The 14,165-nt window shown below is 35.1% G+C and overlaps 1 protein-coding gene across 6 annotated transcripts in view; it reads right to left on the bottom strand.

Annotated features, from left to right (window-relative positions):
- The window catches only part of CDH18 (cadherin 18, type 2), a 658,667-nt gene that overhangs the window by 203,694 nt on the left and 440,808 nt on the right, over positions 1-14,165 (bottom strand). For all 6 annotated transcript variants that reach the window (XM_012721823.1, XM_012721820.1, XM_012721821.1 and 3 more), the window contains one exon: positions 7,329-7,810. In XM_012721823.1, coding sequence (XP_012577277.1) covers positions 7,329-7,556 — 228 coding nt within the window. In that variant the 5' untranslated portion in view covers positions 7,557-7,810. The remainder of the gene's footprint in view (positions 1-7,328; positions 7,811-14,165) is intronic.

Below are 14,165 nucleotides of genomic sequence, written 5' to 3' on the forward strand. Positions count from 1 at the left end.
ATAGAAATGTGTGCCATAATTAATTTCACACATCATGTTGCCACATTGGTATGTGTATAAAATGCAAATGTCATGTTTTGACATGTGAGGTTTTCCATTTCAAGGAATTTATGATAAAAATGTTCACAAACTTGACCCTCCCTGGTGGCGCAGCGGGTTAAAGCACAGCACAAAGAAGCTTAAGCCACTTCCACATGAGTTCGATCCCCGCCTCCCCCTGCCCGGGATGAGCTCCACATGGTGAGGCAGACTTCTCCTGACCTACCCGCTGCTCCCCTCAGCAGTGTACCTCTCATATCTTCATAATATTAGATGACAGTTGGAACCTTCCACTGTTTATTTAATTTTATTTTTATTTATTTATTTTGTATTCTTTATTTATTGGTACAGAAATGGGATACAGGCCAGAGATGCAGAGGGTGAGAGGATTCACCAGAAGAGAGCTGGGAGCAGAACAGGCAGATCAATGAAGTACACTGCTGAGGGGAGCAGCGGGCAGGTCAGGAGAGGTCTGCCGCGCCATGTGGTTACCTCCGGGGCAGGCGGGAATCGAACTCATGCAGAAGTGGCTTAAGCTTCTTTGTGCTGTGCTTTAACTTGATGCACCACCAGGGAGGGCCATTTATTTAATTTTTATATCATCATTCAGGATGATATACTTTTTTCTGAAAGACTGACCTACCACATTCATTTGTACTAAATTTATTCTCTTTAATCTCTAAATCACTTATTTGACTAAAAGAGATTTAAAGGTTCTTTTTTAAAGAAATCAAGAACATATAATAGGGCAGCAATAGTGATGATGACAAGGGCATTTCATGTACTTTATCAGAAACAGATTTTATTAAACAACTGGCTATCTGGTAATGTGATTTTTGGCACTTCTGTAACTAATCTTGTGAACAAGAAGAGGTCACTTAACAGTTTCAAGCCTGCTGCTTTCTCCCCCTTGAGATGTTTGGAGAGATCTGCTTTGCCTTTCTTTATACTGCTAGAATACTCGTCCTCTTCACTTGAGCTCAACAAAACACGTTGGGAATACTTTATCGTCAACCCCTTGCCAACTACACACCTACAGCATGAAGTAGGGAGGGGAGTGAGAATGAGATCATTTTAGTAACTAAATTCTTTTCTCAATATCATTCTCACTCTTGAGAGAGCATCAGTATACAACTTTGTATATTATTCAGATACAAGTTCACACATCTTCAAATCGATAGTAATTAAACTCTTAAATAATATAAGTAATGCCATCTACATTTATAGTTTATACCTATTTCTAACAGCTTAAACAGATGATGCATCATAAATATAGGAAAATGAAGAAAGATAATTTTGATTATTGTGATAATATATGCATTTTATTACTGACTTTTATTATCAAATATATCTTCTTATGTCAATATAGTCCAAAACCTAACTGTTAATAAGGTTGAGGTCTTAATCCCAAACATGTCAAATAGCGACGTATTTTTGGTTTCTTAACACTGATGATATTTCTTATTCTGTTATGTTTAAATAACATGTATCATGTGTCATAATGTACAGTGTACAAGATTCACTTTCAGATACTCTAGAATAATCATGGACTTTGAAATGTTTATCAAAAGGATCCATGGCTATTTAAAGAAGTTGTATGTTAAATATCAAAATAAAAATATTAGGGGTTTATGGAGTATAATTTCCAATCAAAATAAGCTATCACTTCAAATACAGGAAACATTTCTGTCAACATTTCTGTATTTTTATGTTAACAGATACTATTTCAATGTATATCCTAATTTAAATATTACCTATTAACATATTGAAATATAAGGATGCATGAATGAGTCAATATATACTGTAGTCACAACCTACAAACTTGTAATGTAATGATACAATGCAATATAACTGATATTTGCTAAAAATAGAAATTCAAATCTATTCTCAATTTTTAGCAACTAATAAGTACATCTACCTCACACATTTTTATTTATTAAATATTATTATTTAATAATATATGCAATTATAGACTTGAGAATGTGAAGAATGTATTTTTATCTATAACCACTAATCTGAATATCAATATTGTCCAATTTTAGAAGAATCAAAACCAAATAAAAGTATCACAGTCTAAAGAATGGAAATAATTACCTTACTAAAATCATAAAACCAAACAAAAAGTTATAAACAAATTCAAAATACAAATAGTAACCATGAAAAAAATAACTGATAACTTGCTAAAGAATTATTGAACCAGTTCTATAAAGAACTATGTGGGTCCTCCCTGGTGGTGCAGCAGGTTAAAGTATAACACTGCATATTGGCCACAGCTGCTTCAGTGTGAGTTTGATCCCTGCCCTGGAGGTGACCCACAGGGAGCAGCTGACCTCTCCTTACCCACCTCTGCTCCCCTCAGCAGTATAGTTCCTTGATCTCCTCGATCTGTCTGTTCTGCTCCCCACTCTGACTCTGTTGAATTCCCTCACCTCCCCTGCACTTCCTGCTTGTATTCCAGTTCTGGATGCATAAATAAATAAATCTTTAAAAAAATACAAATACAAATACTGATAAGTTAAAGTGATTAACAGAATATGAAAATAGGGGTGACAGAGAGTTTGACAGTAAGAAAGAAATGATTCATATGTCCCGAATTGCAAAGGTAATCAATTTCATTTATATAAAAAAAGTAAATTGAAATTATATAGACCTGCTACTTTTCACCTATCAAATTGCAAAATCCAAGTTTTTCAATTCTATCTATTGGCAATGATGGAGATAAATAATCACTTCTACATGTGACTAGAGAGACACAAAATAGCACAGAACCTTAGAAGGGGGTTTCTAATAATACCTACAAAAATTAAAGATTTATTTTGTTTGAACAAATATCCCACTGTGAGATCTTTCAGACAGCTAATACACACATGCATACATACATATATGTATATATGTATATATATATAAATACGTATGTGTGTGTATAGTAAGTTACATAGATGATAGATATATAATTTATATTTGATCAAGGACATGCATTGCATAATAGACATGATGAAACAGAACAATGCCTATCAAATACAATTTAAACAAAACAATAATAAACAAAAACACCAGATTTCCACATGCATTAAGCTATCTATGGAGGAAAGGATCCCAGAAGAAGTGGGAAATTAAACAGCTCCAAAAACTCTCTTCCCCCATAAAGGCAAATACTAGTGAGGTTTTTATTTCAATAATTGTAAACAATCATTACAAGGCATTAGCATGATTCCTAAAGTTTATAGTTTATGAAGCACTTCCCTACGCATTATGACATATGCTTATTATAATGCTAAAAAGTCAAGTCATAATTATGATAGTCATTAATCGGATGTGACAGTTCAATCCAAAACTTGCCTCAAAGCTCCTATGCTCTTCTAGCTGAGACAGATATCTTTACTTGGGCTCTCGAATATTTCTTGTAAATGATCAAAAATAAATATAACTATTGAATTTTCCCATCTACATCTATATCCACAACCAATACATAAATATCTGTGTATGACTGTGTCCCATTAAAACATCATGGATATAAGCTAAAAATTGAGTTGTCTATAATCGCCATGTGTCACAATGTTTAAAAGTTTGAAAGTAAAACTTGAAGAAAAACACTCGCCACACAAGCCATACTAAAACAAGAAACTGGTTGCATCTGGCCTTCAGGTTACAGGGTAACTGCCCCATAATCTAAACCACACACCAAACTTTATAACACACTTGAAATAGTAATAAAAATGTCAAACCAGTATTTCTCAGTTCTTCAGGAGAGGAAGCCCTCTTGGAAGAATTAAAGAGACTTACTAATTGTAAATCAGAGAGCAAGCCAGGAGGTTACAAGAGGAGCCCTGTTCTCTGTATTCCCTGGTCATTATTTTTTCGTAGGGGAAACTCTAAGCCAATGAGAGGTGTGATGTACGACAAGCAGTTTGGGATTTGCGTGCTATCTTGCTATCTTATGCAGCATTTATTCCTAGCTATAATGGGATTCATCCAGCACTATTCAATTTTTTTAACATGAAAAATAGATTAGACAGTCTCTATTAATTTTTACATGATTTTTGGAAAAGAGGGAACATTTTTGTTAAAACTATAATGATTAATTATCATATATTTTTTCCCAGGAAAAGAGGACTTACTACCAATGGTGCTATTAGATTATTTCTTGTCCTAATCCTTCATTTAAAAATATTTTTTTAGGGGCCCTCCTTGGTGGCTCAGCGGGTTGAAGCACAGCACTGAGAATCTAAAGCCACTTCCGCATGAGTTCGATCCCGCCTGCCCCGGAGGTGACCACATGGCGTGGCAGACCTCTCCTGACCCGCCCACTGCTCTCAGCAGTGTACTTCGTCGATCTGCCTGTTCTGTTCCCTGCTCTGTCTCTGGTGAAGCCTCTCGCTGCCCCTAAGCTTCTGACCTGTACCCCAGTTCTGTATACACAAATAAATAATAAAATCTTTAAAATAAAAAAATAAAAATAAATATTTTTTAAAGCTTATGAGATATAAAAAAAGATCCTTAATAGATCATATTCATAAGAAATATTCACATTAACTCGTGTATTTGATCTTTTACATTCTAGAAAAAAAATAAGTTTCAATTAAACTTATAGTCACATAGGCAATGTGCATATTCATGGGTAATTATGTACAAACATATGGGTCTCTATATATTTTACTTGTAGAGACACATTTGTACTACTCACCGCTAGAAAAAGCCTTATGATCATGGCCTTAGCTTCATAGTAAATATGCATATTGTTTCATATAGTATCTTATGTCATCATAGTTCACATTATCTTAAATATTTACATATTTCCATCATATATGTAAATTTCTCACATTTACATATTGTCTTATAATCAAAGCCTTAACCACATCTTAGTATTGGCATTAACCCATGTATTAGTGCCACTTTTTCTGTTGGGATCAGATTGCCAACAGATTCAGTCTTTGATAAAGAAAAGGCAAAGAAAATGAGCCTAAGAAATCTCGGCAAAGTCAGCATACAACAAAACACAACTTGGGCTTTCATCCGAAGCCCACTAAATGTTGTTTCATAATGTGAAGTATAGCGATAGATACACAGTATTACAATCAAAAGTTTCAGGACAGTTTGAACCATCTATAATGCATTCATAAGAACTAATATAAAGCTCTCATATTCGTATGATTGTTCTTGTTTTATTTCCTGCTGACAAAATTCCTGATAGGATTTCTGTTTCTGTGAGGATTAAGGCGAGGCTGATGTTCAATCTTTAGTTTTTCATGTCCATAGTAATTATAATAAGAATGTTTTATTCAGGAATCCTGTGAAAACACATGTCTGGTTCATTATGAATGTGTTTTTTTTAAGTGTGAGATGTAACTTTAATTCTTGAAAGAATTAAAATAATGGGATAAGAGTATAATAATTTAGGTACATAAGGACTGGTGAGCTTTGAACTCTAAAAGAATTTTCGTGTGTGTGTGTGTGTGTGTGTGTGTGCAGACACTGATTTTGGTGGTGTGGGTGTGGGAGGGGAAGGAAATTGTACAATTAAGTTAGAATTTCCCCTATAGGCAGAGTCTAGAGACACTGAGTGAGCGATCCAGATGGGACAGGGCAAAAAGGGACTATTTGCCAATCAACGCTGTCTATGACAGTTCAGACTCCGTTTGTACAGAATCTCCACCGGCTTGACCAGATTCGGAGACCCCACGAATTCCTGACAAGTAAACATCTTTCAACCATATGTTCACTGGCACCCAGACCCATAGGGATTCCTTGAAACTGATCTATTGCTAAGGTTCCATGTTTTACTAAAAAAGGTGAGCTAAAAGGAAATGAGAAATTGTCACATCTTTATTGTCACCCTAATAGTAAATTTTGGCTTATCTTCTTAATGAAATTAAATTAAAAGACAAAATGTATCTCACAAAATAGTTCCTGCTAATAATGTGTTTTGTTTGTGTCTAAAGAGGTAAATATAGTCTGTTCCATTTTTCTCCCTTCGGAGGATTGAAAGAATAATGCAAAAGGGTTTTGAAGTTCACAACATAAATAACTTTCTAGTGACCTCATAAGTTATGTTTCTGTTTTAGTACATTGGTCTCTAACTCCTGGAGCACCTTGTGAAGGGGGGGGATATGATGAAGTCATGAGTCCTCAGGTCATGTTCATCTGCATGTAAGAACCTGACAGAATTGTTACAGAATTGTTGCAGATCTTTTGCACGTGTTCCCTTTTCCAACTCTGCAGTGACTGCCTTGTATGGGAAATACATCTGCAATCCAGTCCCTGCTGGACAAGGGATGGAGCAGATGGTTGGTGATTCTGGGCTGCCCACACGTCAGGGAAGCACTATGGATGGATGGAGAAAACTGCTTTTTTTTTTTTTAGTACTAACAATGTTAAACGGAAAATAAGTAGTCAAGCAGAGAGATGGAAGTCACGAAGGCTGCAATCCCACAGATCGTCTTGTGGGGTTTGCTGTTCCTCCCACGGGCTGTGAATACTCCTACCTGAGGCCAGTCATTCATCAAAAAAGTTCTCTCCACTGCCCACTCTACCCTCTAGCCCAGATCCTGGAGGACACAAGCTTACACTGTTCCAAATCACTTAGGGTGTGATTCCCTTCAGCATCTGATAAGCCACTAAACAGTCTTGTCTGTATTTTTGAGAAAAAGAGCATTTGGTCTGAATATGCTAATCGTTTCAACAAACTTCATTATTCTGGAATTTTAACAAAACCAGCCATTCAGTATAGAATTAATCTATATTCAAAATATGTCAACGTTTTAGTGGAAGTAGATTGGAGGGTTTAAAAAAATAATAATAGTCATGTTCTTTTAAGGGCTGACTTCAATTCAAATGCAAGCTCTAGTAATTAACAGGATTGTAGTAGTTGGCATGCGAGTGTCTTCTCTGTAGCCTCATCTGCTCTAGCAACTGATAAACAATATCAATCCTCCATAAAAGGATGTGAATTCTAACATATCTCCATTGTAAAAAGATTTTATGTTTTTACAAATTATTTAACTATTCATTGACGTGTTCTCCCTTTTCAAGAAAGAAAAGAAAGGGTAATGCTGATAAAGAGAATTCAGCTCATTTTGTACAGGCCAATGTTAAAGGTGATGTGACTTGGTTAATAAAGATCATTTCTTACGTTATTATTTTGAAATGTTTCATCTGAGTCATAAGATTCTATAACACCACTGACTTCGCATACCATGTCTCTTACAAGGCAACTTCTGTCCTGTTCTCCTCACACCCCTCCATTTATTTCCAAGAAGAGGAGAAAACAAACCAAAACATTAAAAACTTACTTTTCCAACATATTGTGGATCTGGTCCCATATGTTCTTCTAAAACAAAGAACTGATTCCAAACCCATCCCCTTTTGGGACGATGGTGGACTTCGGTTTCACCTTCAATGTGTTTGGTTTGGTTCTTGGTCACCTTGATGGAGCTGTGGTGAGCAGTTCCATAACACCTCTGAACAAAACAGAGACACACCAGTACTGGACAGATGCAAGATGTGCTCGAAATTTTCATTGTAAGATAACTTGCCAGTTCACAGTTTTCTTTCTTTTCCTTGTCAGCTACAAATGCTTAGTGAGCATTCACGAGAGAAGCCAAAGCATCTTTTGAAGGACGGTCCAAAGCAAATTGTTTAGCGTGTCCATGTTTTAACTGCCCATCAGGGAAAGGTCAGACTACATTTACATCCTGAAACACTTGGAGAATCGAAGCTCTCTTGTTTGATTCCAATTCTTCACAGTAGGTGAACACAGGCAACCATTTTCTACCTAATGGAAAGAGACAATTACATACATTACAAAACTTGTAGCTTTAAGTGTTTGTTCTGAATGCAAATTATACTGTTTGCAGTCAATGCTGATAGGCAAAGAATATATATACAAATTCGTTGGAAACATACATATATTCTTAAGCTGGCCTGCCATATACATTTTTACATAAACTTCCCTTTCTTGCCTGTCAGTATTCTCTCCTGCCTAGGTGAAATATATGTTAAGGAACCTCAGAAATAGAGCATGAGTATAGCACATGTCTGAATACATGACAGATACTGAAGTCGGGTATCATATTGCACCTAATTCTAGAGATAAAGGAGGAAACAAACAGCATCAAAAAGAACAAAGGGGATGCCATTTTGATTGTTTAAATAATTGAGGACATAGATATTGCCTTACTACAACTGAACACTAAAAAAAAAAAAAAAAAAAAAAAAACTTAAGAAATGTTTATAGAAGACAAAATAATTCGGATAGAAGAGAATGGCAGAATTATTAACACATTGACGATAGACAGCATTGTGCAGCAAGTTTTCTGTATTACTTCAATCCCTATTTTTCAATAATTATTCACAAAAGTTACATTTATTCAAGAATATAGCTAGTACATCTCCTTTAAAAAAAAAGTAAGATAAATCCCATTCTCATTCCATAAAAAAAAAAAATTGTATATCAGCACAAAGTGAAATGTAGAACTGAATGAATTATAATATTGTTGACATGATAATCTAAATGATTTAAATGATGGAATCTAATTAGTTTTAGTATAATTCTTTTATTCTACTGAGAACAATTTTTATACTCAGTAAAGGATGAGGTGGAAAAAAAATTAAAAAAACATGCTACTCAAAGTAAGAATGTTCTATCACTATCTCTTCTCAGAAATTAAGATTAATAGTAATGCTTTCTTCACCAGTTCTGTAAAAATTACATTGAATTACAATTAGGATTTAAGTGTCTGACAAATATAAGTTTGCAGTATTTCAGAAAAACAAAGATACATTCCTCAGTAGTTTAAATTAAAATACTAACATGTAAGCATATCTCTAAAAATATTTAAAAAAGCAATATATTATACTCCCAACATGGAAAGCACACTGTGAAATCAAAAAGAAGTTTTTTTTCTCTCTCTCTCTCTTTTTTTTTAAAGATTTATTTATTTATACACACAGAACTGAGGTACAGGCCAGAGGTGCAGGGACAGTAAGAGGATTCACCAGAGACAGAGTGGGGAGTAGAATAGGCAGACTGATGAGGTACACTGCTGAGAGGAGCAGCAGGTGAGACAGGAGAGGTCTGCCACCCCATCTGGGTCACCTCTGGGGCGGGGATCGAACTTTCATGCTCAGGCTGTTGCGGTGCTGTGCTCTGACCTGTTGTGCCACCAGGAAAGCCCTCCTTTTCTTTTTTTCTTTCTTTTTTAGCAATTTACTCACAATATGAACTTAATATAACCAATGTATATACCTAGACAAGTCTGTTGTTTCCTTTATTTATAAAAAATTTTGGCTTGAACAATAGCTTTTAAAAATATACTATAGTCTCTAATAAATTATTTGTGATTAATATTAAAGGTTTATTTTTATCAAAAAGATTCTTACTTTTATGTCATGGGTTCCATAAAACAGAAACTCTAGCCTTTTTTCTTAGAAGTCAAGTTGATGAAAATATAGAAGGTGTTGTTATCTTAATATTCCCACACCGTTTGGTGTGATTTTTAGATGAAATCAACATCTTTGAGCTTTATTCTAAGTTGTTTAACAAAGCATAATTCATGAGGAGAAGTGATGAAGTGGTTTGTGTAAAGTATTAGAGGGTAATATAGAATGAGTGTTTTCTTTACATTACCGAACATTTTAAAAATGTATAAATGCATCTTAGTCTATTCACAAATGCTATGTTTATGAATCTATTATGCCAATTATGAAAATAAGTAAATGAAGTTCTGTGGAATGATAAAACAGCTAAATATCATCAATATAATTTTGAAAGCAATTTACTATATCAGGAGAGGGCAAAAAAATGTATGAACATTTTCTACTTCACTTGAAATCCATCCCTGTATAGGTTAGAAAGAATTAAAACATAAATATCTAAAACATAATAACAACGGGTATAGACAATGGCCTTTTAACTGGGATATTCATATACCCTCCTTTTTTTCATGGAATACTACAACATATGGATTTTGATTAACAGAGCCCTAATTTTAACCTCTGAACACTTACGGATCAACATATTTTCTCCTTATCACACTCTACTTAAACCTTGTACCACTGACATACACAGGTCATTTGCATGTTCTAACACCCTGGAGCAAATGATAATGAATATAGAGACAGTAGAAAAATGCTTCATAATAGGGGCCTTAAGGTATAGATACTGTGGTGACTATTCTTGAAGTTATGTGGGCAGAGCCCAGTGACACTTGCTTTAATTATTAGTCTTTATAGCCACTTAGCTTCAGGAGCAAGCGATTGACGTTTCTAACTTCTCTTGATTCCTACCTCTTCCAAAATCTGATTTTCAGGCCCCTCATCAATTTTAACAGTTACATGATATGTATCCACTAAATTCATTGGCTTCTTTCCATGGTCAAAGCTGATTTTTGTTGTTGAATATAAGTACAATTTCTAATACAAAGCATCATCGTGGGCCCTCCATAGTGGCATAATGGGTTAAGGCACAGCACTATGACTTTATCGCAGCCACTGCTGCATGAGTTCCATCCCCAGCTAGGGAGGTGACCCATGTGGTGTGGCAGACCTCTCCTGACTCTCCTGCTACTCCCCTCAGCAGTGTATTTCAGCACATCTGTCTGTTCTGCTCCATGCTCTCTCTCCAGTGAATCTTCTCACCCTACCGTACCTCTGGCCTATATCCCAATTCTTGTATGGACAAATGAATACCCCTTTTTAAAAAAGAACATCTTTGCCCTAGTACTCCAACAAACATAGCCGTTTTGATTTAATGCATTACTTTCTAAAAAGCAGAAGGTAGGCCTCTACCGTAGACTCAGTATGTAACCAGAAGGGCCCCCGATTGCTTCCAGATACCAGCTCTACTGTAGCTGTAACTGTTCCCTCCTCAGCAATAGGTTAATGCCCCTTATTGTGGGACAAGAAATAAGACCTAATTGTGGAAAATTATCACTTGTTAGGAACATATCGTTCTCTGAGTCTCTGAAGAAAGATTTCCATTAATTTATCTTTAAGCTTGTTTCACTGTTTAGTTTTTGAATTTTTGGTTTAATAACTGTGTCATTCACAAATGACTTTTCTTATATCTCTGTTACTCATATCATCAAAGATTAAATAATTAGTCACATATTTCTGGACATATATATATATATATACATTTCTTCTGAGAATTCTGAGCAAACACTGCTTTCAATAAAGGGTTGCTGACATTTACCCAAAATGTATTTCTGATAACTAAACCTTTGACTGAATTATCTTGCCATTTGGTTCTTAATATATAAAAGTTGGATTCCAAAGAGGTGTAGAGAATGCCTTCTGTTTGCCTTTTATAAAAGAAATTCCCCTTGCTCATCTTCTTTTTTTGAAACTGTCTTTGTAAAAAATAGCCTGTTAACACTATTTTCTGAATATATCATTTTATTCTCAATGTGTGGGATCATATATTATTTTATGTATTCAAAAACCTGTAATTATAACTGCCACCAACTTTTAAACTCTACTATTGTATGTTATTGGCAGGGAATAGGCTGACTTTGCATAGAACACTTCTGCTTAAATAGGAAATGTCAGAGAGAAGAATGTATGATGGGAAGTCCAGAGATTTTAGAAGTGCCTTCACTGGAGGTATCTAAGGACATATTGTGTGGAGTCATATGTGTCAATGAGTGCATGATGCTCAGAACACTGAAGAGGGCTTCCCAACTGTCAAATCTGCAAATCTACCAGATGGCTCTTCTTCCTGTGAGGATGGATCCTCTTAAAAATAACGGAAGTTCACTTTTCTGTGATGAATGACTTCAAGCCATCATACTGTCTGTCAGAAGATTTAAATATCAGAAAATATGTTATGTTTTCATTCTGGTGTACCTATACAAGGTACATTTAGAAAAACTGAACAAAAGACATTTTTTTTTTAGTTTAATAAATGATTATTCTCTGTAAGCTCTCTTGCCTTTAAGATTTTCTCACACTTTACGTTTACCCTTTACGTTGATGATTATGAGCTTAATTCCTATTTCTAATCCAATACCAATTGCATTTTCCCATTCCAAATCAAGAACTTGTTAAATTTCTAAACATGACTTTGGAATTTTTGTGTTACTTCCTTCTCCTTTGCCCACTATTTTCACTGTTTTATCTAAAACTTAATCCTTTTTTGTCAACTGATATTTCATGCTTCACAATAATCTTTATATTTCTCTACTGGAGACAAATGGATTAAATAATTATTGGTTATGGTCAAAATACAGAACACAGGGTTTTGCAGACATCTTCACCTAAATTTGTTGCAAGTTTTATCTCCAGGTTGACTCCCAAATCATTAATATTTTCAGGTTTAATCTATAATCATTTCACAGAGGACAATAATAAACTGCATTTGTTTAAAGTAGTAAACTGCACCTTAAACTTTAACTCTCTGATATATGAGGAAATATCTAAATAACATAAATGGGTCAATGAATATTAACTTAGGTGTATTAAGCTTTTCTGTTGGAAATATATATATATGTATATATATATATATATATGATTATTTTTTTTTTAATTTTATGGAGACGGTGATGAAAATACTGTGTACACACTGGCATGGCACCCTGCCATGTTTCCTTCAACTTCACTTTACTTAAAGCCTTAGTCTCCAAACTTTACTTGGTAAAACCTTCCCTCAGGTTTACAAGCACTGGTGCTTCTCCCAGAGACTTAGACTTCTCTGTTTGTGGAGATGATTTACCTTGGATCTTATATGTTTCTGAAGTCTTCTAAGAGGTGTTAATAACTTTGTTTTATGTTATATTTTCACAAATATTTTTAAAAGATTTATTGTGCATACAGAACTAGAGTGTAGGCCAGAGGAGGAGGAGCAGTGAGAGGATTCACCAGAGACAGAGTGGGGAGCAGAACAGGCTGACTGACGAAGTACACTGCTGAGGGGAGCAAGGGGGTGGTCAAGAGAAGTCTACCTTGCCCTGTGGATCACCTCTGGGGCAGGGATCAAACTCATCCTGAAGAGGCTTTAGCTTCTTAGTGATGTGCTTTAACCTGCTGCACCACCAGGGAGGGCCCACACAAATATCTTTATGTCAGAGTCTTTTCAAAAAAGAAAAAAAAAATCTCCCTTGGAGGGATATTTGTTTTCTGATTGTAATATAAAGACAATCTCTTCCTTGAGGACAATAACTGGAGAGCTGTGCTGGAAACTCCAAGTAAATCTCAGGATTTCAACACTCAAGATTTCTTACCCATGATATGTGTGTGTGTGTGTGTGTGTGTGATGTGTACCTGGGTTGCTTTTTCTTATTCTTTGGGGTGTGTGCAGTAGGGGCATTCATGTTACATGCTATGCTATGGGCAATAAAGTCTTTTGTCTCAGGCTCAAAGCCGCATGCCTTCTGCCAGCATCTATAAAACTGTAGCAGCTTAACTTGTCAGCTTGAACGCAGGACAAAATCAACAACCCCTTCTTGAAAGTCAGATATCACAGTTCCATGCAACCACTTGCATCTCTAAGTTACCAAGGCATTTATCTCATCCTTTATCACCATTGCAAAATAGCATTGCATTTTCCCCCACAGGTACTATTTCAGTTTTCATTGTGCTAGATTATTCTGAATTCCAGTACCATGTCCGTGTATTTTTCCTCGTTTTATGAGATGATTAGTGAAGTACTTTTCATACTACAGCCAACAAAATAAACATTTGTTGAATAAGGGAATGAATAAATGAAAAATAGAGAAATGATTCAGGGTTTGTGCAGCAAGGACGGTGATAATATTCCAACAACAACTTAGACTATTTAACTGTAAATGAGTACTACCAAAAAACATTTTAAAGGCATGCTTTAATTTGGGTAACATTAGATTTTGCTTTTCAGTTTCAGTTTGTCAGAATCAAGAGAAAAAACAAATACTGGAACACAAATAAAGTTAACATTCCATCAATAAAATCCTGTTTTCTTATAAAGTTCCTTCTAAAACAGAGAACACTAGGAAATCTATTTAAGTAGGGAGGTAAATGGGCATTAATAAAGTTGACAACAGCATGTATCACTCATACAAGTAATGTCAATCGCTCATTCATGTCACTTTATTGTTTCAATATAGTCCATTATTGTGAGATTAAAGTGAACATTTATAGAGTTGGTTATATAT

The sequence above is a fragment of the Condylura cristata genome, unplaced genomic scaffold, assembly GCF_000260355.1.
Source record: "Condylura cristata isolate star-nosed mole 26May11 unplaced genomic scaffold, ConCri1.0 scaffold00007, whole genome shotgun sequence".
In the NCBI taxonomy this organism is placed as follows: domain Eukaryota; kingdom Metazoa; phylum Chordata; class Mammalia; order Eulipotyphla; family Talpidae; genus Condylura; species Condylura cristata.